General features: G+C 36.3%; 1 protein-coding gene across 5 annotated transcripts in view; it reads right to left on the reverse strand.

The window, feature by feature from the left end:
* LOC124232198 (probable ubiquitin carboxyl-terminal hydrolase FAF-X) overlaps nucleotides 1–25,221 on the reverse strand; it is a 142,180-nt gene extending 116,959 nt beyond the window's left edge. For all 5 annotated transcript variants that reach the window (XM_046649168.1, XM_046649167.1, XM_046649165.1 and 2 more), the window contains exons 1-4: nucleotides 24,863–25,221; nucleotides 12,058–12,306; nucleotides 4,159–4,304; nucleotides 1,903–1,982 (exon numbers count right to left, since the gene is read on the reverse strand). In XM_046649168.1, coding sequence (XP_046505124.1) covers nucleotides 1,903–1,982; nucleotides 4,159–4,304; nucleotides 12,058–12,153 — 322 coding nt within the window. In that variant the 5' untranslated portion in view covers nucleotides 12,154–12,306; nucleotides 24,863–25,221. The remainder of the gene's footprint in view (nucleotides 1–1,902; nucleotides 1,983–4,158; nucleotides 4,305–12,057; nucleotides 12,307–24,862) is intronic.
* Between the last annotated feature and the right edge of the window lie 1,389 nt (nucleotides 25,222–26,610).

The raw sequence follows: 26,610 nt of genomic DNA on the forward strand, positions 1-26,610 counted from the left end.
ACTCACAAATAGTATTGTAACTTTTAAAACAAGACACAGCATTATTATAGAAGGTTAAAAGCTAACTTATTTACACTGAAAACGTGGAATTCAGAAGAATGAAATAGTCAATGAATTTCGGAAAGTGAGCTGTATAAAACTACATAAAATCAAGTGATATGATGACTAACAAAGTGCTTCAAAATATGATACCAGATAGTGATAAAGAATGGTTACATAGGGAATCAAATCCTTTCACAGCCTTTTATTCACAGAAAATACAGTTCAAAACTTTTAAAAAGTGACTTTTAAAATTTCATTTGGCTGTAAATTATCCGTTTATCAGTAAGTTTAAAAGATGAATCCTGTCTTGTCTTCCTAATTTTGTCCTTTCACACTCTTTGGCATCTAAGCATCTTTACTTCTTTTTAATTTCATCTGATTTGAGAAATGCAATGGACTCCTATGTCTTCATCTGAAAAGAAAACTTGTAACTCTTCATAAAAACTCAGAAACATTAAATTGGTAAAGTATATTTTCGTCTTGCTTATAGAACACTTATTAGTATCTTACTTAAAACCAGGAGCTTCCTTAAACTTAAACTTTGCCTCACAGTAACCATGATCTCAGAAAAAGTGAACAGGGAAAAGCCCCGGCAAATGATATACAACCGTGTAATGGAAATGCTATTAAACAAAGTAGCATTTTCAGTTTTTATTCGCCTTGTGCTGTTAGGATCTGTGACAGGCCTAGTGTATAAGTCATTCAATTAATGAATAAATGCACAAACTAACAAAAGAAGTTTGAGTGTTGAGAAACACTTGTTATCTGAAACAGTATTTTCATGAGTCACTAGATTATGTTAGGACTAAAATGAAAACATAATGCAACATTCTTTACAGGAAACATTTTTTAATCCTTCCCCTGACAGACTTGGCAACACATTTCACAACAGATCAAAGATGTTAAAAATCTGCCTAACGACACTGATAATAACACCACCTGTGGCTACTGCATTTCAAGTCCTTGTTGAATGACCCAGAGAATAAAATGCTATTGCTCTTTCTCTTAGCCTTCAAGCCCTTAACTGAATAGAGAATATTACAAAATTAGTCATTTGCTACAAGAATTCAATTACACCTAATATTAGAACAAACTCATCAAAGGTGAGCAATTCCAACATAAAATTTTTACTTCTGGGCAACAGTGAAAATGCTAGATTTTCTTTACTGCTTGCTTATTAAAAAACATAAGAACTCATTTTTCAAGATTTGTTTTTGTTTTCAGAAAAAACCTTTCTGTATGTTTAAAAAAAATGCAATCTTGACAGTCTATTACAAAAACTATCAGTGAAACACCAATTTTCATCAGAAAAATAACAGATGGGGCTTCATCAAGTTTTCAGTAAGTCACTCAAAGGGCAAGTTCAAATAATTTTTACAGAAATTAGTTACAAATTAACATATTTCTCAATTACAAATGGCTTAATGGAAAAATGTCAACAAACATCTCAAGTCATACAGCCACATAGTATTTTTAAATTGTAAAATATGCTTTAATGTATACTATTTCACATAACAGATTTTTAAAATCTATCATATTCTAGAAAATATTTTTAATTTTTGAGTTAACAACCCCTCTTAATACATGATAAAACAACAGATCTTATCCTTAGAAATATAAATATACATATAAAATTCTGCATAAAAATTTTAAAGAATTTAGATGTGATTAAAGGCCATCCAAAGGTTTCTATGAACTTTTGCTCCAGGTATGTATAAGCCTTACCAGAAAGTTTAGAGAGAGAGCGTAGTCTAGGAACATACAATAACTTTATAATAGAGAAAAACAAAGCCTTCGAGAACAATATGTAAGTAACAGAGAGAGTGTACTTCAGAGAAAATATAGTAACATATAACTCACCTTTTTTACTAAGATCAATAGCAGCTTCTAAAAGCACTTCCAATTCCCCTTTTGGCAAAACTGGAACCACCCATCGAGGCCTAAGAGTTATTACAAAATTAAAAGACGCTGCATTGGTTGAGAACAAACGAAATACTATAAATAACGTAACCTACTATAATTACTTTTACTATGGAAAAGTAAGTGAAAACCTCTTGTTATAATATATATTCACCATAAAATTAAAAAGATTGGCAAATTATCTGCTTTGTGAAACGCAGAGGTATCTTTTGTATCTGTACATACGATTTTTTAGAGCACTGTCAAACTAGAGACACAGCAATGAAGGAGAAATTCATTTAATAACTTTCAAAGACCACTAAAACTAAAAATAATCAATTATCAATAAATGCATATCTGTTATTAAAGTTAGTAGGAAACAAAGTATTCTTTCAAGGTTCAGATTTGTTACTAGGAAGAAACAGTATGAACCACATTTTGCTTTTGACCTTCTTCACAAACACAAGGAATGAGGAACAAATGGCTGATTTCCCACTCAATTCACCTCAAAAGAACATTTACCAACTTTTCCCAAAGATTATGAGTTGTAGACTCTCCAAGCATTTATACCATCATAAGCACACTCCTACAACAAAAAGCAATGCAGAGGTCATTATATTCAGATAACATTTTCCCTAGTATCATGATAAGCTCAGTCATCTAGAACTATATCAACTGACTAATCAACTACTTTCCAGAAAGAACTTTCTTTTTATCTGTCCCTTATGCTTTACTAAAAGCCACTAAAATTCCTAAGTACTTCTATTTTGATTAAAAAATACCTTATTACAAATAACCTGATACTATCTTTCTTCTTGTTTTTAGTTAAACAGCATCTTTGTTTGCTTTTAGTGAGGAAGATTGGCCCTGAGCTAACGTCTGTTGTCAATCTTCCTCTTTTTGCTTGAGGAAGACTGTTGCTGAGCTAACATCTGTGCCAATCTGCCCCTATTTTCTATGTGGAACACTGCCACAACATCGCTTGATGAGCAATATGTAGGGCCACACACAGGATCCAAACCCACGAATCCCAGGCCACTGAACAGAGCAGATGAACTCAGCCACTATGCCACTGGTCTGGCCCCAAGGTATCTTTTCAATTTCCCTGCTAAGGGTGTACTACTACTCAGTCCAAATTAGAGGTACAGTCTAAGAAAAATCAACAACCACCAGACAAAATAAAATACGCAACAACACTGTCTTTTGGAATAATGCCTCTGCTACAAAAAATGAGTGTCCTAGAAATAAGAAAAGTCATCTAAGAACTCGAGCAGTCAACATACCAAGGAGAAAGGAACTTGAGAAACAAGTCAAAAGGAAATCCTTACCTATATACTTCTAAGCCAAAATACACCAACTTGGGTCACAGGGCATCATTAATTTGAAATCTTTATTCATGTCTGTACAGAGTTCAATGACCTCCTCGCCATCCAAGGACACTGGGCCTGGGCCCTACGTGAAGGAATGTGTCTGGGCTTGGGGCCAAAGATGGCCACTTCAGCCCTGAATTTAAAGCACAAGTTACAAAGAATATGTCCTACGTCATGTTCCTTGTCTGGGCTAACCACCCCGAGGGGCACCTTGCTGGACTTTAGAAACATCCCATCTGTGGAAACAAAATGACAAAAGCACCCCATCCACGGGAACAAGAAGAAGTAACTCAAAGTATCCAAATGTCTAAAACCCTGAGTCAGAACCTAGAGAAACCTTAGGATAAAAGGAAGTCACAGGCATAAAACAATTGGCAGTCTCACTTAGGAGAGGACGCCTCGTCTCAGACTCAGACAACTGGCACTCTTGCCCACTGTACAAACTATTGGGACTTCCCCTGCTGATTGTGGTGTGGATGTTCTCAGCACCAATTTGTTGTTCCCCTTTATCCCTGCTCCTCGTTCTGTTTCCCTTTATCAACAAAATTTGATTGCTTAAACAACCAAGTAGACCTGGTGGTACCTGTCATTCCTTGCCCTTTGCAGCTGTGGACAACGATGTCATTATCTTTTAAATTTAAAAATCCATACCAATGTGTTTTAGAACCGTAAGTAATAAAGTACATGGCAGGGACTGAAACATTAAGATGATTAAGAAGACAGTACGATTATTGTGACACTTCAGCCCACTCTTTTTTCTCATTTACTATCAGTTGCAATGCTGATAAAGTAGTCTGCTTTTCCAGTTTATTACCTCCATTGACAAAACAAATCAAAACAAACTTACCTGGTGATCATATCATCCAACTTTGCCAGGTCAGTATGTGGAAATGCAGGTTCTTCACCTTCGTGCTGTGGTGGAGCATCACCCTGACCTTGCTCATCAGAAGGAGCTGCTGGAGAATTCTCATCGGAGGAATCAGGTGATAAGATCTTAAAAATTGAATATTCCAGTCTTAAATTTCTATAACATGTGCACAACATTTAGCAATTCAGATGCCAACACAGATTACACAGAAATACTATATATTTTTAATTGTCCACATATATCTACAAATATTTAATATAATTAGGATGATATAGTATTTTTTTCTTTTTTTTTTTTGTGGTTAACCTGAGTATTTTTCCACATGATTAAGAATCTTTTAAAAATTAATGAATGGCTACATAGTACTGTAGGAATTAACCAGGCTAAAATTAGACATAAGTTTTTGCAATCTTTATTGCTAATAAAATATAGTAGTAATGACCCTTCTTAATTACAAACAATTATGCAAAACTGTAGAAAAGACAGTCTAATTTCTAAGTAGATCAGAAAGGTCATCATAACTACTACTTCTCTCTTACAGCAATCTTTCTGAGAGAAGTTAAGCGCTATGTCTTGAGGACACTTAAGCAACCCTATGCAAGACGCCCACGTGTGAGAAACTAAGGCCTCCAGCCAACAACCATGTGAGTAAACCAATGTGGAAATGGATTCTCAAATCCCAATCAAGCCTTCAGGTAACTATAACCCTAGCTGACACACTGACCACAACCAAAAAAAAGATCCTAAATCAAAACCACTCAGCTAAGCCACCCCTAAATCCTTAATGCACGGAAACTTTCAGATAATAATATATGTATATATTTTAAGTTACAAAAAAAATCAGTAAGTATTATCAGCCCTAAGGTAATAAATAAAAGCATTTTGAAATGCATAACTAAGAAGTACAACGGGAAGGAGAAAATCAAATAAGAAATCTGAATAATCCAAAAGAGGGCAAAAAAAATAAAAAGCAAGCAGACAAAATCCCAAATGTGACAGAATTTACATTAAAAGAAAAATATTAAAAATACCAACTAAAGGAACAAAACAAAAACAGAACATGGCCATAGGCTACATAAAATACAGAAGCTTAAATAAAAGGACATAAAAGAACAAAAGTAAAAGAATAGGAAGGGACTTCCGTTTTCTGGTCCCGTATAGTAAGAAACTCCTTTCTAACAAGTAAAAAGTTGAATAAACTGAAAATACAACTCTTCTCAGATCTGACGGAGAATTAAGATGAAAAGGCAAGCAGTGACCCCAAAATCAGAAGCAAGTTAGGAGGACAAAGACAATCAAAAATTATCAGGGGCCAGCCCCATGGCATAGCGGCTAAATTCACACACTCCATTTTATTGGCCTGGGGTTCATTGGTTATATCCTGGGCATGGACCTACACACCACTCATCAAGCCATGCTTTGGAGGCGTCTCATAGAAGAATTAGAAGGACCTATAATTAGGATATATAACCATGTACTGGGGCTTTGGGAAGAAAAAAACGAAAAAGAGGAAGATTGGCAACAAATGTTAGCTTAGGGCCAGTCTTCCTAAAAAAAAATTTGTGGGGAAAAAAGATCCCTAACTTAAAAAAAAAATTACCAGAGCAGGGCCTGGCCCCATGGCCAAGCAGTTCAAGTTCCGTGCACTCCGCTTCAGTGGCCCAGGTTCACAGGTTCAGATCCTGGCGCAGAGCTGCTCAACTCACCAACCATACTATGGAGGTGTCCCACATGCAAAAAATTGGAGGAAGACTGGCAGAGATGTTAGCTTGTGGTGAAGCTTCCTCAGCCAAAAAAACCAAACTACCATGGCAGAAATCTCTGTGGGAACCAGTATTGAGATCAGAAAACTAAACTCTGATGAACTGCTACAAGTTGAGTGTAGAAAGTCTGAGAGTTAAAAACTCTAGGGGGTCAAGATATAAGGAAATCCCCAAACATTTGTGAGTTTTACCTTCAGAAATTGTAGCAAGTTCTCAGAGTGAAGAAACCCCCTTCCTGTTTCTAGGAGGAAGAGGTGCAAAGTAGCCATTTTGAAAAATGCCAGAGCATTCTGTCCTTAACAGGGCCTCCCCTCAGGAAAGACTGTTTTAGCAGAGCCTAATCTACTAGGTTTTTATCAGATCTTAACCAATCTAAGAGAAGGGAACTACCAAACTCTAGCATGCTGTAGCCTTCCAATTCCGGTCCTCTCTAGCCATTCTGATCCTCCTTACTACTATAATACTAAAGGTCTGTTTACAACAGTTCCTTTAATCCAGTGCATTATGCCCATGTTTCAACAAAAAAATTGCAAGGCATACTAAAAGATAATCAACATAGTTAAAGAGAGAGAGCAAGGATCGGACTCAGATATGGCAGGGATGTTTGCATTATCAGACCAAAATTTAAAACAACTACAACTAATACGCTAAAAGCGCTAATGGGAAAAGCAGATGAAAGAGCAATATGAGCAGAGAGACGAAATTCTAACAACAAAAAGCTAGAGATCAAAAACACTAACAGTAATGAAAATGCCTTTAATGAGCTCATTAGTAGACTAGACACAGCTAAGGCAAGAATCTCTGAGGTTAAACATATGTCAAGAGAAACTGCCAAAACTGCAAAGCAAAGAGAAAAAAAGCCTGAAAAAAACCTAATACTCAAGCATTGTAGGATGACTACAAAGGTGTAACATACGCACAGGAATATCAGAATGCAAAGAAAGAAAGAAAATGAAGTATTTGAAACATCACTGAGAATTTCCCCCAAATTAACATCAGACAGGAAAGCACAGATCCAGAAAGCTCAGAGAACACCAAGCAGGTTAAATGTCAAAAAAATGGACACCTTGGCGGATCATAATCAAACTGCAAAAAATAAACAGCAACGAAAAATCTTGAAAGAAGCCATAGGGAAAAAACATCTTACCTAGAGAGAAGCAAGGATAAACGTTACATTGAACCTTTCCTCAGAAACCATGCAAGTAACAACAGCAAGAGAAACAAAAAAGTAGAGCACGATATTTAAAGAGTCTAGAGAAAACCACCACCATTGTAGAATTTTCTATCCTAGAAAATTATACTTCAAAGTGAACAAGAAATTTGTCAGACAAAACTTGAGGGAATTTATTGCCAATAGATCTGCCTTGCAAGAAATGCTATGTTGTTCAGAGAAGGAAAGTAACACAGGTCAGAAACTTGGACCTACATAAAGAAAGGAAAAGCATTAGAGAAGGAGTAAGTGAAGGTAAAATAAACTGTTATTTTCCTTATTCTTACTTAAAATAACATTTAACAATTTGTTCAAAATAACATAAGCAAGAATATACTCAATGATTATAGCTTATGGATAAATTAAATAAATGACAGCAATGATAACAAAAGGACCATAAGCAGGAATCAGGAATAATTTTTTATTATAAGAAATTTACACTACCCATGAAGCTATACACAGTCACACACTACACAACATTCCAGTCAACAATAAACTATAAATACGAGGGTGGTCCTATAAACCACAGTTTATAAACCTTAGTATATAAACCTTAGTATCATATAGCTGTATAGAAAGCTATACCATCTAGGTTTGTGTAAGCACATTGAAAGATGTTCCACAACCATGAAATTGCCTAAGATTGCATTTCTCAGAATGCAACATGTGACAGAAGTATTATTTGAAAGTGGACACAGATTAGTTTTAAATGTATATGCAAAGTCTAAAGTAACCACTATAAAAAATTGTATGATTGATATGATAACCAAGCAGAGAAAAAAGAACCATATAAAATGCTCGATTAAAACCAAAAATGTGGACACAAAGTGGAAGACAAAAACAGGAATCAACAACAAGGACAATGAAGAGAAAACAGTAACAAATATGGAAAATATTAATCTAACTATTTCAATAATCACTTTAAATATCAAAGTTAAATACACCAAATAAAAGACAAAGACTGAGTAAATCAAAGAGCAAAACCCAACTTCATGTTGCAGTTGTCAAAAAGTTTGTCTAAAAGTTTATCCAAAAGGCATGATCCAATATAGAAAGAATTGTAAGGTGAACTTCACTAAAATTATTTTTGCTCTGTAAAAGCTACTGTCCAATGAATGAGAAGACAAGCTACAGACTGGGAGAAAATACTTGCAAAATAAAGGACTGTTATCCAAAATATTCAAGGAACTCTTAAAACCCAACAATAAGAACCTGAGTGAAAAATGGGAAAACATCTGAAAAGACAGCTCACCAAAGAAGATATACAGATGGTAAATATGCATATGAAAAATGTTCAACATCATATGTCTTTATGAAACTGCAAATTAAAACAAAATGAGATATCACTATACATCTATTAGAAAGGCCAAAATCCAAAACCCTGAAACCCTCAAATGTCGGTGAGGATGTGGAACAACAGGAACTCTCATACACTGCTGTTCTAAATGCAAAATTGTACAGCCACTACAGAAGACAGTTTGGCAGTTTCTTACAAGACTAAACTTATTCATCATACAATCCAGCAATCACACTCCTTGATATATTCAAATGAGCTGAAAACTTATGTCATAATAACTTACACATGGATGGATGTTTATTAACTACTTTATTGATAACTGCCAAAACCTGGAAGCAACCAAGACATTCTTCAGTAGGTCAATGGACAAACTGCAGTGCATGCAGAAGAAAATTATTCAGCAGTAAAAAGAAATGAGCTATCAAGCCATGAAAATTCACAGAGGATCCTTAAATGCATACTAAGTAAAAGAAGCCAATCTGAAAGGGCTACATACTATACGACAGTCCAGAAGAGGCAGTACAGAGGCAAGTTAAAGATCAGTAGTTGCCAGGCATTAAAGTAAGAAAGGACTGAATAGTCAGAGCAGATTTTAGGGCAGTGAAACTATTCCATTATACTATTATAGTTTATCTATGTAATTAAACACTTCTCAAAACACAGAGAATATACAAAAGACCAAGAGACCTGTAATGTAAACTATGGAGTTTGAGTGATAAGGATGTATTAGTGTTATCAATTTTAACAAACATTCCATGCTGGGGGAGGTGAACCTAAAAAGCCTATCAAAAAAAGAAAAAAGTACTAGAGAGGACAATTTAAATCAGAGGGTTCAGGAAAATTAATGAAAGACAACAATAAAAATGAATGCTTAAGACAAAGGACGGGGCATGCCCAGGCCAGTGGTGTGGTGGCAAAGTTCACATGCTCCACTTCAGCAGCCCCAGGTTTGCAGGTTTGGATCCTGGGTGTGGACCTAGGCACTGCTTGTCAGGCCATGCTGTGGCAGGAGTCTCACATATAAAGTAGAGAAAATGGGAACAGATGTTACCTCAGGGACTATCCTCCTCAGCAAAATGAGGAGTACTGGTGCCGGATGTTAGCTTAGGGCTAACTTTCCTCACCAAAAAAAGAAAAGGATGGGAGGGGCCAGCCTAGAGGCATAGTGGTTAATTTGCACACTTGGCAGCCTGGGGTTCGCAGGTGTGGATCCCAGGTATGGACCTGCACACACATCAAGCCATGCTGTGGCAGTGTCCCATATACAAAACAGAATGGAAGAAGACTAGCACAGATGTTAGTTCAGGGACTATCTTGTTCAAGCCAAAAAAAAAAAAAGAGGAAGACTGGCAACAGATGTTAGCTCAGGGCCAACCGTCCTCACATACACAGAAAAAAGGAAAGGAAAATACATCATTTATAACAATAATCCTCCTCCTTCCCCAAAAAACTAATACAGTTTTACTAATATGTGAAAGGTAGACTTTAAGGTAGGAAAAATTACTGGAGATTAAAGAGACTTCTACATAAAGATTAATGGTTCAATCCCCTCACAAAAAAAATCACTTCTGTAGACATCTTATAAATTTAAAATACATCTAGATAAAATTAATGGAACAAAAAAGTGAAATGGGCAAGTCTACAATCCCAGGAAGAGATTAACAGACCTCTCAATCAGTAATAAAACCATCAGATTTAAAATAAAACAAGGCTATAGAGACCATCTAAAAAATGTTAACAAGCAAACGGGAAATAACTGACGTGTATAACGAATGCTACAGCATGATACATAGCTTTCTTTAAGGTATTCATGGAATCAAAATTGACCAAATGCTAGGCAACCCACCAAGATTCAAAAATCCCCAAGTAGTGACATCATTGAGAATACATTCTCTATCCACAGAGGAACTAAGCTACAAACCAATGACAAAAAGTTAACTAGAAAATCTTCAAGTGCTTAAAAACGAAGGACTATGTTTCGAAGAAATTCTTACACCAAAGAAGAATCATCGTACAAATTTTAAGATATGTAACTGAATAACGGTAACACATTAAAAGCCAAGAGACGTAGTCTGGCAAATTTTAGTCTAAAAACTGCATGGTTTAGAAAACAGAAAACTGAACACTTTATCCAAATTTCCATATCAAGAAACTAGAAAGTGAGGGGCTGGCCTAGTGGCACAGTAGTTAAATTTGTGGGTTCCGCTTCGGCAACCCAGGGTTCACAGGTTTGAATCCTGGGCACAGAACTACACATTACTCGTCAAGCCATGCTGTGTCAGCATCCTACATATAAAAGAGAGGAAGATTTGAACAGATGTTAGCTCAGGGCCAATCTTCCTCCCCAAAATAAAAAAAAAAAGAACTAGAAAGTGAACAGCAAACCAAACCCTACGAAAGCAAAAGGAATGAATTAACAATGAAGAAGAAAGACTAACATATAAATGGGGGGGAAAAAATCAATGCCAATATTTTGCAAAGCTTAATGAAATTGATTAAACTCTCTACAAAAACTGAGCAAGAGGGGCCAGCCTGGTTAGGCAGTGGTTAAGTCTGCACATTCCACTTCAGGGGCCCAGGGTTCACCAGTTTGGATCCCAGGTGTGGACCTATGCACTGCTTGTCAAGCCATGCTGCAGCAGTCGTCACACATATAAAATAGAGGAAGATGGGCATGGATGTTAGCTCAGGGCCACTCTTCCTCAGCAAAAAGAGGAGGATTGGTGGCAGAGGTTAGCTCAGGGCTAATCTTCCTCAAAAATAAAAGTTCAGCAAACAAAAGTAAATACAAATTACCAAGATCAGAAATGAAAAGGGATTAATGTTAAGGCTTTTACAAATATTTTTCTATTTATCATATACAATTCTTACAGAGAACAGAAAAAAGAATTATTCCCACATACGACAGAACAAAAGTATGATACAAAAATCTATGTCAAGTCCCTCACATATATTATGTTGTTTACCTTCATTTTAAAGATATAAAAACTGAGGTTTAGGGGCCAGCTCTGTAGCTGAGTGGTTAAGTTCACATGCTCTACTTCAGCAGCCCAGGGTTTTGCTCATTTGGACCCTAGGCATGGACATGGCACTACTCGTCAGGCCATGCTGAGACAGCATCCCACACACAACTAGAAGGACCCACAGCTAAAATGTACAACTATGTACTGGGGGGATCTGGGGAGAAAAAGCGGGGAGGAGCAAGGAGGAAGAATGGCAACAGTTGTTAGCTCAGGTGCCAATCTTTAAAAAAAAAAAAAACCTGAGGTTTAGAGATTACATTACTTAAAATCATTAGGTTACTGTGGTACAAAGATGGGATCTGAACATAAACAGCTGACTCGAATCTTTGCTTATAACTAAAAGTTACAATGACCAATTTAATGCTTTTGCCCTCAGATTTGCACAGGACCTACTATACAAAAAAAGTAGAGGTACATTCTCAAGCATGTACAGAAGGTTTCCTGATACTAAGAGCCTCAGTGACTTTTCCTAAGTGTAACTTACAATGACAATAGGTTCTCTGATTATTTTACAAATCATTCAGAAAATGCAGCATCATTCAGTGTTCCATAGCACCCAAATCAACAAAAGTCTTAATGTCCTACCTGATTCTGCTGAAACAGGGGCTGAGTCTGTCCATCAGGAGTCTGGCCTTGGCTGTCATTCCCTCCTACTGGAGAGCCACGAGTAGTGGCTGTCATACTCGACACAGAATTGATTTTTGCTATTTTGTCTGTTTATGTAAATGTTGGAAGAGATGAAATTATAGTCCACTTAGATGAGGTACCAGAATACGTCAGCCTTAAAAATCTCCAATTCAAAGACATACCATCTCGCAGAGACCATTTCATAACCTAAAAATAAAAGGAAATAAGTATACTTGTTTTAACTATTAAAAAGATGAATAATGAACTGTTCCAATTTTAATGTGTATGGTAACAGACAGCTGCAAAAATCAGAGAAGTGAAAAAGGAAAATTTTATGTTACTCAACTTAATAAATTCATACTGTTGTACCAGTAGTTACTAAAAGACAACATAAAAAGTACTATCTTACTATAGATAACATTCCAGAAAAAATTCAAGGTTCTTAGTTGACATTTTTGACTTACAAAAGAATCTATAAAATGCCCATCGACTGCTACCTTAAAATACACTGTGAAAATATAAATACTCAAAGGTCAGATGCAGACTGCTCTTTAATAAATAAAATGAAACAATAAAGGGAACTTGGTGGTGAAAGGGGTAGGATATAGGAACTATGTATTTTTTGTGTAATTTTTCTGCAAACATAAAACTTCTCTAAAAATAGTCTGTTAAAAAATATAAAATGGGCTACCCTGTGGCACAGTGGTTAAGTTCATGTGCTCTGCTTTGGCAGCCCAGGGTTTGCAGGTTTGGATCCCAGGGGCAGACCTATACACTGCCCATCAAGCCATGCTGTGGTGGCATCCCACAAGCAAAATAGCGGAAAATCAGGACAGATGTTAGGGCCAATTTTCCTCACTAAGGGTAAAAAAAGGTAAAACAATTTTTTACTTGGAAAACAGTTAGCTTTCACAAAAATATCTGTTAAAATGTAATTGGTTTTGTACTTCCAATGAAAGAGTAAATTTAAATCTATAAAGCTTAATTTATAATATGGTAAATATCAAGACAATACACATAAACTAAAGCTTCATGAGATTCTCAAAACTTTTTATAGTGTAAAGAAGCTTAAAACCAAAAAGTCTGAGAAGTGCTAGCCTCTTAAGAAATGTAACATACATACATAACTTCCTTTTGCTAATTATGTTACTGTGATGAAAAACAAAGAATCAACATAAAATTTTAACTGGAACCACCTACACGAAACTTTAACCACTGCCTATCTCCATTCTTCATACGAGAAAAAACTAAAATTCCTCATATTATTATTTACCCCAGTAGGCTACAAACATTTTTAGCAGCATTAACATTCATAAAGCTTAACAAGTGTATGCTCAACCTGGCAGCTAACACTTGCCCCAAAACACTGAAAGAGCACTACAGAGATAACCAGACGGTAAGAAATGGTGTCATGTGAATGAGTCATCATCACAGCCATGGATACTTCAGCCTGAGTCAAGCCTTCAGATGGATGACTGCTACCCAGAGCTGGCATCCTGAGTACAATTTCCAGAAAGACCCTGAACCAGAACCATCAGGTATACCACTCCCTGATTCTTGACATCAGAACCTAAAATATAATGTTTATCATTTTAAGTTACCAAATTTTGTGATATTTTGTCACACCTTGCCTCTTAGCTCAGTATTCCACTCAGTGAAAGAAAAGTCAGTCACATTAATAGCACCTCTGCAAGACCACAGCAGCCTCAAGAATCTCAATGTTTAATTCCATTCCTTAAACATTTCTCTCAACATCTTTCACACAGACTGCTAAAACAGTTTGTTTTTGAGCTACCAGTTTCACCTCCAACTTTCCCTCCACATAACCACCAGAATTATCTCCCAACCTCTTTACAAAACAAAAAACAGATTTCATCACATTTCCTTTCCCCACGGGAACACTTACTGTTTAAAAGTAAAATATATAACTGCCTTAACATGGCAATTGAAATCCCTTATAAACTAATCTCAATTAAATTAGCATTCCAGTCTCATCCCATAATTTCCTCCTCTTAATATTCAGTGTTCCTTCCACATTCTACAACTAGTCTTTCTCTAAATAAACAACACACTTCTATTCCTCAATCTCAAATGTTCATTTTGCCTAGAAACCCCTGACCTAACTGATGGAGCTCCTAAAATCTCAAAGCTTTAAAGACCAGAGAACAGTATACAATCTCAAACTGGAATAATTTTCTTCATTTCTTCTCCTATTCCACTTTTACACCTTTATTTTAATACAGCACCTATAATACATTACTATCTGGCCCATTGCACCTACAGTCTCAAAAGTGGAGATTAGTTACGCATCTCCCTGTGACTATCACGGTATTAAACGAATGAATATAATTCAACAGTGACAGTAAGATAAGAGAGCAATCCTAGTCCAAGACTCTCATTTTATACCTTCAACGGCTAAGTCTCATTACTGACATCACAATAACCACCACATTCCCGCAACCAGTCATATACACTAATCACTCAAAAAAGATTGCTTCACTTCGAACCCCAACAATTTACTCAGGACATCCCAGAAAAATCCTTGAATAGCATATATAATAGCACTGTTTCTTTACATTCTGTAATATTTAATAACAATAAAATTATTATTAAAAATGTGACAAAATAATTGATTCTGTAATAATTCTCTAGATTCTATGTATTCATTTCCCAAGTAAACTCAACTATTCAACAGTAAAAAAGAGACCACGCTAGTAGACATACACTTAAATCCTGGCAGAAAAGACAAAAACACAAAAGACAAACAAAAACAAATAGAAAAGGTTAAGTTCATGAAAAACTGCTACTGGAGTTAAAAGAAAGTGGAAGCCATTACCAACCTGAGAGAAAGACTGCATAACAACTTGGTGGTGTAGATCATCAGATATAATAATGAAGAAGCATACTCCAGGTAAACATAACAACAAGAATAAAACAGTACAAAGGAATACAAAATGTCAGAGCATTGTCATCAACTATGGAATAGTTTAACTAAATGAATATACCAAATAACTATGGAAAGGGAGACTGGGAACTGTCTAAACTTCATTCCAGAGGAATTAGCATGGGAAGAGTTTTGAACAATATTTGGGAGGAGAAGCAGGAAGAGAAAAGGAGATGCACTTGAGGAACCTGCTTATTGTGACCATGTGTGGCTGAAGGGAAGCCAAAAAAACCTCCCATGATACTCTTTTCACTAATTAAATCCCTGCACTCAGCCTGTACTGAGGATTACTGAAATAACCTTCCAATAAGAGCAATTCAGACATATACGTTTGATATTTATGTGGCTCAGATAACAATACCCTCCCACAACAGACAAGGAATATATTTGTGGACACTCCTATTTTATAGTTTTCTCCTCTAACACTCAGTACCTCTCCCTCCAGCTCACCAGGTACAAGCCAACAACTCTAATAATCCTCACGCTATGGGGCACAAGACTGAAAAGAGACTTGTAACATAAACAAATAAACAACAATAACCTTGTAGACCAGACAGCTCAACCTTGGCAATAAAAATATTTTGGACCAGCTAATTCTGTTGGGGGAGCAGGGATTTGTTCTGTGCACTGCAAGATGTTCAGCACCATCTCTGTTCTCTAACTACTGGAAACCAACTAGTGCATACCAATTCCACTCCCCCCAAATCCTGACAACTATAAAAGTCTCCAGATATTGCTGAATGGCCCATGAGAAGGAAAATAAGCCCAAGTTGAGAACTACTGTTGTAAATCCTGATACTGAATTACATGAAACATTTGATCATTCACTCTTTGTTAATCTGCTTAACTGATTCATATAAATGCTATAATAAACACACTGGTTAAATACAATTACATGAAAATATCTTTAATTCTATTAAGGTCTGGGCAACTACTTCAAATAAAGACAGTATCCTACAATCAAACATAATACATCTCTTTTCCCAGTATAGAGCAGATTAAAAAGAAGAGGGAAGCTAAACCTGCCATAAGAACAAATGTCTGCCAGAAAAATGAGAAAGACAGCTTTTTGAAAACTTCATCTGAAAGAGCCTGAGGCCCTCTTAGTTATTTGTGAACCATCCTGTAAACCTCAGCCAGTGAAGATGAAAAGTAACTGGCACTAACAAAGAAAAGGAAAATCCACATAAAAGAAACTAATAGAAGAAAGCTGCAAAGCTGAAAGCCTAGGGTATGCATGGAGAATCCACAAAAACAGAGTAAAGGGAAGATAGGAGAGAGAGTTTTTGGTTATATGTGTGATTTATGAGGCAGGAAATAATGTTAGAAAATTACATTAAAATTAAATTCATGATGGGAGTTTTGAGCTGTACTGGGGGAAGGTGGGAGCAGTACCTGACACTGGAAATAAGGACCAAACAGAGGCAAAGTTAATGAGAAAGAAAACCTTATCTATTAAATTGAAATACTGCACCTAATGAAAATTTTGATTCAACATAACATTCAAATATTCATCAGCACAAAAATGTTTATCACAGCATAGTCATAACAAAAATTGTTAACAATCTAAAAAGCGCACCAAGGGAAAGATTAACTAATTACGACACATTTATAGAATAAAGCATTATAAGGTCTGAAAAATCCCACTGATGGAAAACTTTTTAAATGATCAAAAAAAGTGGAAAAAAAGAAACTAATACAGCAATTTCACCTAATCTTCAAAAATGAACACAACAAAAGTGAAAAAAAACCTAATAATACGATTGCTCCTACATGGTGGTATCATGGGAGATAAAATGTTTGTGTATGGGTATTTTGTTTGTCATTTCTCTTCTATGGTCTCCAAACTTTTTCCCCACAACAGTCTGTATAACCTTCATATACAGAAATACACACATACACACATATAAACATACACATGTGCACAAGTGCTTGTATACTCACAAACCCAGAGAAAGGAACATAACATGAAAAGTTCTCCATCAAATGATCAACTACAACTTAAAAGTTTATTTTGTAACTTACATAAGTTATATAAAAATTTGGTTTTCTGAAAAACTCATTTATACAAAATGTTCAATTATGTCAAATTATTTAATGCTACTGTATTTGACTATGCACTTTTCCATTTTAGTCTCCCTTTAACATGAATGTTCTACATCATGTGATGTCCTGCTTTGAAAACGGTGCTGTAAGTCTCACAGACTCTGAGATTTAAAGGGTTTGTGGGAATTAATTTGTAAACTCATTCTAAACCAACAGTTGACTGGTGCAATTCTGTTTTATTTAGATTGTTTTCTCCCTGCATGCTATACTACCTAGTATACATTAGTGCCTATGATAACACTCGTATCTGATATATGCCTTATACTCATATTCAATATGCTTGTCGAAATTACAATTTAAAAGTATAAGTGAAAATGCAGCTTTAGGACAGAATTAGAGAAATTTAATGTTTAATCTGAAAGAAAGGTATGCTACACTGGAAATAAATCCTAACCCAATGATTTTCCAAGCCTCTGAAGACCAGCAGCTTCAGTATCACCTGAGAGTTTACCAGAAACGCAAATTCTCAGGGTTCCACTCCAGGCTTAGATAATCTAAAAGTCTGAGAACAGAACCCAACAAGCTGTGTTTTTCACTTGCCCTCCAGGTAAATTTTTCTAAATGTTCCAGATCTGGGGATCACTACTCCTAGTTCTTAAGGCACGACTAAAGAACAATCAAATTTCTCAAAGACAAACATTCTCTTTAAGTAGAACATGGGTCTAATACCACAATTTCTGATGATCAAGAATAAAATAAACATTTAGAAGTTCAGAGAAATAGCGATTTAAGGAGAAAGACAAGAAAAGAGTAAGGTGATCAGTAACTTTACAAGCCTCAACGGCCATTTAAATCTGCAGAAATGAAATGTGCATAAGAAATGGAAAAGAGAAAGCTTTTCTCTTTTTTTTCTTAAATGATCTTCCCATTCCACTTTAAATCCTCTAATCTTCAAATTACCAGCTCAAAAATTCATCAGAGCATAACAATTTCTTTAACTTGTCTTCCAATAAGTTTAATACTCCTGTGATTCATCAACTACAAAAAGGATAAACTGTGAAGCACCATCAAATAATGTATAAACTCTGCACAAGTGGTTCCAGGTTTTGCAAATCAAGTCAAATATTCCCCCAGTTTCTTTCAGTTACTAGGCATAGCATTATTACAGATGTTCTGTAAAACACGTAAATACAAGAAAGAATTCCTGACCTTGCCAAGTTTATTATCCAGTAGTAGGGAGAGAATTAACAAATATGAAGTAACTCAACATTAAGTGAGAATTTTATGAGGAAAAAAGAGGCATTAGAATTCAGAAAAGTTAACAATCAATGAGACTTGTTAGTCATGTCAGTTATCACCACAACTTTATGGAGAAGGTAATGCCATGACTACTGTTTTGGTCAAGCTACTTCACCTCTTTCAGTTTTTTCATGTGAAAAATAAGGAATTTATTTAAATCTAAAGATCCCTTCCTACACAACTCATCTTAAAATGATTAACAGGTGAAGTCACACTACTCTAAGTAACGAAGACTTTTACCAAAACCACAAAAATAGAAAGGAGAAGTCGTGTAGAGAATGGTCAACTGACGACTCTTCAACAAATAGTGACCACCTAAATGCCAGACACCTTCCAGTGCTAGGACTTTATCAGTGACTTAGAATCTTAATTCTGACCACATGGATGCCATTAATCTAAAAGAATCTGAAAGAAGACACTAATCAAAAGATCTGAACAAAAAAAAAATCAAAACAAAGTCAGAAAACACATACGTACCATGAAGAGAACTGAAGGACTACAGATCCAAAAAAGGAAAAACAGGAGAATAGGAATCATGCCAGAAGTATAAGCTATTCAAAAATGTGAAAGCTTTACCAAAGTCAACTACTCCTAAAGCCAATATAGGAAAGGAATCCTGCTCTACTATACTATTTTACACTCAAATTGCACTGGGGAAGACAAGTTCAGAATGAATCACTATTTTTTAATTGATATAAACTGAAAAGTCTCAGGAAAATACTACTGGTTTAATATACAATATATAACTTTATTCACAGCACCTTTACTGACGCAGAATAAAAGAATGAGATAATCAGAGCTAGGAAAATTAGCTGGTCCTACCCCTCACTCATTTCAAACAGCATAAGGTCCCACAGAAAAGCAGTCTTCTGTCTATTCTGTACACCAACATGACATGCACCTAGGCTAGTACCTGGTACACTGTAAATGCCCAACAAACATTCGTTGTTAAGAGTGAAAAGGAAACTTATGCCTTAAGAGGTGGAAATAGTATTAGAGCTGAAACTATAAGTGATAAGAAAGAAATATTATCAAACCATGGCTCTAAATCACACCCCAGTTCCTCACTTACTGTGCTATCCTTTCCACTTTGTATCTGTGCATTTGGTGTGAGATTTTTGACTGCGCTACAATGACACTAAATACTCAAAAGAGAATACTGCTGCCTAATGGTAGAATACCAAGACTCTCAAAGGGTCTCAGGTACCCCCTTTCCCTAAACTGGACTGTTTAACCTAGCTGCACATCAAGATCACCTGTTAAGCTTCCTTATTTTTTTCTTTAATATCTACGTCCCAGCTCAGAACCACTCAATTAGCATCGTCTAGAATCTATTCTAACAGTGAGACCTAGCTAATTACATTTTTCAATAAGTTCCACAGGTAATTCTAAGATACCGCTGAGGTAAAAAAAACCATAATCATCGAATGAAATTGAGGATAAAATAAGAAAAAGGATTTGCTCTCAAACAAATGTATAATACATAGGTATACATTTAATAAAGCACAGAACTAGCACACACCTATCTAAAGAGTAAACTCAGACAAGACTTCTCAGTAAAATACAATACTTTTTCATTTCTTACTCCTTAAAAGTATAATTATAATGACAATTGAAAGATAAATAAAAATAGAAAATTTATGATATGATAAATTCAAGCCACAATAAACAGAATGTGCTCTAAGTTTCACGTAGTCTTTTTTCTCCCTTATAACACTTACGATACAAATAGACCTTAATTCACACAGTAGCCCTATTTTCCGTATTTTTACCAAACAGATCTATGAAGAGTCTCATGCCACGTTAAGAACCTTCAACTGATTCTATAGTACTTCAGGCCTTTCTTCCTCTCTAAATAGAGAATTTAGCACATCAGACTACAGGCGGGGAAAAGCAAGAAACCTCAAATGAATATTATTTCTATCTCAATAATTCCATAAATACTGTAAACTCACACATACAACCACAAAAGCTAACTTAATTCTGAAAAACTTTTGTGGAAAACAAACTAATTGCAATCACTAAATGAACCTTCAAACTCTTAAATTGAGATAATACAATTTCACAACAAACCAGGCTTTTATGGATCACTTAAGTAAATGACAGAAAGACACATGCCTCAATTTTGAATTTTTTAGGAATATTATGTTAATCAAACATTTTTAAAGAATAAACTCATCAATTAAAATGTCCTGTATATATCAGGAAGCAAATGAAAGGAAAACTTTATTCAACGCAGTTTAACATCTCTGTAGCTAATCAGATCACTTATCAAATAACTAATATTTTAATAATCTTTAAAACAAAATTACAAACAAATTTTTAATCAAAAGTACACAACAAGTCAAGTCTCACTATTTAAAAATGCAAAAGCATACAAACCAGCAATTTATTATAGCGCATAATGGTAGTAATTGGTACAGTGGTTAGAATCAACACTAGTTAAGCCCACCCACCAGAAGTCAATTTTCGTGTCTATGAAAATAAGAGTATCTACATGAGATAATGTGTAAAAAATGCTTAACACAGTGCTAGCTTAATTAAAACTCAAATAACTTTGCTATTAATAAAAAAGTATCCATTAAAAATCATATTCTTATTTATTTCTCTAAAAGATTTGTAACTGCAGACCTAGAAAGAATAATCAGGTAATTTTTATCCACAATGCTTTTAAAGATCACCTTGTGAAGGCTTCATATTATAAAAATTAAATTGAGGAGCAGGGGTGAAAGTATGACAGACAAGTATCAGTACTATTTTAAAAACACCCCACACGGTTCTAATATGGTAGCAGGGTTTAAAAAAAAAATCTACATTAACCCTCCGCAGACACTATGTTCAACTAAGACTAATAATGATGATGGCTTTCAATGCCATAGCTCCTAAAAGAACAAAATGGAAGTTAAAAATCTATTCCTCAAGGAGTGAATAAACAAAAATACATCAATATTCAGGAGATGTAAGGCAAGGGTAAAAATGCAATGAACGTTAACATAAAAGTGTTACTGTCATCATGGTTGGATAACAATGTGTACTTAACACTGAACTACACAGTTTAAAGTAAAGATGGCAAATTTTATGTGTATTTTATCACGATTTTAAAAAATTTTTGTATTACTCTCACTTAGAATAAAAATTAACTTGCTCATTGCTGGTACAAAGACAGACATTATAGATCAACAGCACAGAAATGACAGTCTACAAATAAGCCCTTCAACATGTCAAATGATTTTCAACAAGTGTTCCAAAGGGAAAAAAATTCTTCTCAATAAACCGTATTGAAATAAGTGTCTATCCACCTGCAAAAGATAAATTTGAATCCCAAACTCACTATTACACAAAAGTTAACCCAAAATGGACTACAGACCAAAATTAAGCATATTAAATATAAAATCCTTAGAGAAAAATAGTAAATCTCTGTGACCTTCAGTAAAGCAAAGCTTTGTTAGATAGGACATGAAAAGCACAAGCAATAAAAGAAAAAGAGAAACTGGATTTCATCGAAACTAAAAACTTTTACACTTCAAAAGATGCCATTAAGAAAACAAAACAAAACACAGACTAGGAGAAAATACTGCAAATCATATATCAGATAAAAAAATCTAAACAGAGAACAATTTTTTTAAATTAATTTTAAAAATGCACCGAGTCTGGATAGACATTTCTCCAAAGAGTTACAAAACAGCTAACAAGCACACGAGACCATACTCAGCATTATTAGTTATTAGGAAACTGCAAACTAAAATCACAAGGTAACCAAGGCATACCTACAAGAATGGGTATAACTAAAAAGTCAGAATGTACAGTAACTGGAAACCTCATAAACTGCTGATGGGAATGTAAAACAGTGCACTCACTTTGGAAACAATCTGACAGTTTCCTAAGTTAAATATAAATCTACAATCCAATCCAACAATTTTGCTCCTAGGTATCTACCCAACACAAATAAAAACATATTGTTCACACAACAAAACATGTAAATTAGTACTTCTAACAGCTTTATTTGAAATCCATATTGCACAGACCCATATTACAGTATGAATGAACCTGAAAAATATTAAGCAAAAGAAGCCAGATACAAAGACTACATATTGTATGATTCCATGTATGTGACATGACAGGCAAATCTAGAGAGACAGCAAGCAGATTAAAAATTGCCTGGAGTTAGAGAAGAACAGGAGAGGGAATGACTTCAAATGAGAAGCAACTGGTGTGACGGAAATACTCAAAAACCAGACTGGGGGGGTGTTTGTACAACTTTGTAAATTTACTAAAAACTGCTTAATTGTGTATATAAAAGGAGTGAATTTTATGGTATGTAAAAATTATGCCTCAATAAAGCAATTAAAAAATCAACTTACCTGATAACCAAAAGGTACAACTGTTTTTCCAGTTTATAAGTAAAATCCTTTCATGCACACACATTAAAAAAACCCTAATTTGAAACAATTATTTTTAATTCAGTTTAAACAATGGATAGTTTCCATACTAAAATGCTGAAACAAGTGTAAAAACGTTAACAAGCTAAAAAAAAGTGTCCATTTGTCCAGCTAAACAATAATGCTAAAATTACACGACAAACATCCAATCTCAAAAACTTTAAGCTGCATTATAAATACCTAATCAAAGAAAATCATTAGGAAACATCCATGAAAAGTGTCTTCTCTTACAGCGATAGTGAAAACGCATTTTAAGATCCTATAAGAAAAAATATACACAGTACATCCTACTCGCCAATTTCTGTCCAATAATATGGTTTAAGGTAAAATCTCCTCTTAAAAATTACTCATTTAGAACTCAAATTCTCAAATGTAATGTTTTGCTGTTAATTTAGTCGCTACAGAAATTTCCTCAAAGTTTAGAAGAAATACACGTTATCAAGGCAAACCAACAAAAGGAGGTCACAACACTAAAACATCAAGATATGTTAAACATTCATGTAAAAACCCTAAGGGAAAAGGTAAGAAGAAATCTTATATTGAATCTTATATTTAAATGAGGGAATTAAAACATTCTCATGTGATCCTTGAATCACTAACTTGCAAATACTTCAGGCTTTCATTCTTCCCAAACACCAGAACAACGAAGTTTAAAACGTGAACATTAAAATCACATGCATGAGGATTCAACTAGAAAAACAAATGCTGACCCTGTAAAGTTGTTGAAAAACAAATTTTTCAACACATGCCGCATTTCTGGAGGCCAAAATGGTAGTTCATTAAATTAGCAGACCACGGAAAATGTGGGAGTTTACAGTCTACTCTAAGCTAAAAAATACAGCCACCCTAGCTCAGTGTTAACTACTTCTGACTCACAACACAATTCCTTGTGGTAAGCCCCAAGAAAATATTTATCAAAGTTTCCTGATCAAATTCTTTTTTAAAAACGGAAGTATACAAATACTACGCAGATTTAGAGGATGTGTTTCCTGATAATAAAATGCCACAAAGCATCCCCCTTAAAAAACAGCATGAATATTTAATCCACAACTACCACTAGCTAAGCTAAGTTCAAACAACTATCAACAAATTATTCAAACACCTGTAGAACAAAGTGCAGAGTGGAAAATTCAAGAAACGTTATAAAGAATTCCATAAAATAACATTAATGCTCTCATTTTTAAAATCCCTATAGAAATTCTAGTTTCCACAGAATTCCATGCAACATAAAATATCTATTCCCTAACTAAATTACTATTTTATAACAATGTAAAAACACATATATCAAACATAACGCCTTACATCACCAGAATGAGGTTTTACTACTAAAAAACTCAAACACGCTAAGATTTCTGTAGAAACAGAAAAACAGGTAAAAGCTGGTGCGGAATCGATTTCTTCATTAAAATATCTTTCACCGTCCTTTGGCCCTCCGCACATTTGGGAGCGTAACGTTGACAGAAAACAGTTTAGACTCAGGCTATCACGCGAGGTGGACAAACGTCGACCTGATAGCCAGGCGTAACTGGGGCCTTCAATCATTCTACCTCAGCGATGACATTTGGTGTATAGTGTAACGAGGAGGCCCACCTATAGGGTCCTCTGAGGGCTGTGCCGCAAGGCCCGTAACCTAGAGCAGTTAGCCCTCAGGCAGATATAAGAAAGTCTGGGAAGAGAGAGAGAAACAGAGCCGTCAGCCATTTTCCGTTACTGTACAAAACATACACGTTCTAGGGATCGGGGGCCTATCAGCCCCTCGTCCTACTAGAGAAGGTAAAAAATAGTCACAAAACCGTAGTCCTCCTACCCTCTCTTAGATCTAGCTGTTGGCCCCGGACAGGAGCGGGCGGTACTCACTGCACCGCACAAGTGTCTTTACCCCAAAACCAGAGTACGCAAAGGTGGGAGGCAGCGGCAAAGCTCAGTCTTAAGTCTGGCCAGAAAAAACCTGCAACGGCCAAGCTAGGGACTATGGGCGTGAAGAAAAAGGCACGGCGCCCACTCCGTTCTACTCGGCACCCGGAGGCCCTCTTACCTCTATTTTTTTTCTCTGGCTGGGGCTCTCGCTGAGCTTAGATGGGCCTCAGGTGATACGTTTCTCCTGCGTCACCTCCTCTGAGTCCTCCCGCAGCAGCGGTTTCTCCTTTCCTTGATTGCCGTTAGGGGCCTGGTCTCCTCGCTGCTACTCACTCCTATCTTCCAACGCCTAAGCCAACAACAGGCGCTTGAGAAAGAGGCAGCAGCGGAGACGAGCTCCGGAAAAGCCTGGTAGCTGGGTGAGACTGAAAGGGGTTGAGCTCAACAGAGCCCGTAAAGGGCGGGGTGCGAGGAGGTGGGAGCTCAGGCAGTTGCCTAGGCCGGTCCCCTTCAACATGGCGGATTCGGCAAACCGAAAAAAAACCGCCCGGCAAGCGGCGACGGCGGCGACGCAGACTCCCACCAACCCTAGCGCCGCCCCGAGCCTTGACGACCCCTCCCCCCAAAGTCCCGCCCCTCGGCCCGCCCCCTTCTGTCCAGCCTCCCTCCTCCTATCCTGCACGTCCTCACTCCACCGGAAATGGGAAGAAGTTTGTGCTGAAAGCCGGAAGCCGAGCTTTTACTGAGGAACCTTGTTTCCGAAGGATTGGTATTACGGCGAGGAACGATAAAGACAGCCCACGGAAGCATTGTTTGTCACTCGAGCACTTCCAGGGCCTGCGACCGTGTTTATGTATGTGACCGTCTTCGTTCATGGAGCTGGTTAGGGAAAGAGCTGGATCGAGGACAGGCCAGAGTAGGGAAAAAGGTGGATATTGAGCCTCGGAAACTGCTGAGAGTTTTGTAGCCTGGACAGTGTCTCATCGCCAGATGAGAACTATTTCGAGGAAGGGAGTAAATTGCGTGTGGTGGCGCAGCACCATCGCTTTGACAGTTTCACTTAATTCGCTAGGGTTTGTTACACTGTGACTCTCCACCCTGCAGGCGAACCCGGATGAAAGCATCACCGACTCTCAACTTTGTCCCAAATGCGGAGAGAGAGCAGGTACACCTGGATGAAGAGATGCTGAGACTGCGCGCTGGCTTACTGCGGTGTCTGAGGGATCTCCGTGGCGCAACTCTGGGCATCACGTCCTCCTGCCTCTGTACCTTGGAGAACCGCCAGTCCCGTCTAGAGACCCTTGCCTTGCACGCTGGCTGAGACGGGAGGAAGTTGCCACTGTGCAGGATTTATTGGGTCAAGCCACATGTCTGTCCCAATAAAAAGAAAGCCTATTGGTTATCTCCTGCAAGATGTACTGGGCTGACCATATGGGTTTTGTTCTTTAATCTGTTAATATGGTAGGTTTCCTTAGATTTGCATATGTTAAAACCCCTTGTTTTGCTAGGGTAAGTCCCATGTCGTCATGGTGTACAATATTTTTTACTTATTGCTGGATTCCTTTTTTTTAGTATTATTTGTTAATCTTTTGTGTCCACCTACCAGCGTCCATCGATATATAATTGCAGGTTTCCTAATTATGGGGATGTTATTAATACTTATTACCCCATGAAGACTTCAAGATAAAGATTGTCATCCTTGATTACCTGCAAAGAAAATATTTAGAAAGGATAAATCAATTGCCCAAGATTACCAGATAGGATCAGTAAGTGAGAAATGGACATTTAATCTCTACCAAAGTGCACACTGTTCTTCACATCTGCCCTGCTTGTAATTATCATAAGAAAAAGATTCTCTGGACCTTATATTTTCCTTCTGCTTCTTGCTTTCCCTTCTCCGTGGAAGAGTCTTCATAGGTTATATTC

The sequence above is a fragment of the Equus quagga genome, unplaced genomic scaffold, assembly GCF_021613505.1.
Source record: "Equus quagga isolate Etosha38 unplaced genomic scaffold, UCLA_HA_Equagga_1.0 HiC_scaffold_32_RagTag, whole genome shotgun sequence".
NCBI classification, from domain to species: Eukaryota; Metazoa; Chordata; class Mammalia; order Perissodactyla; family Equidae; genus Equus; species Equus quagga.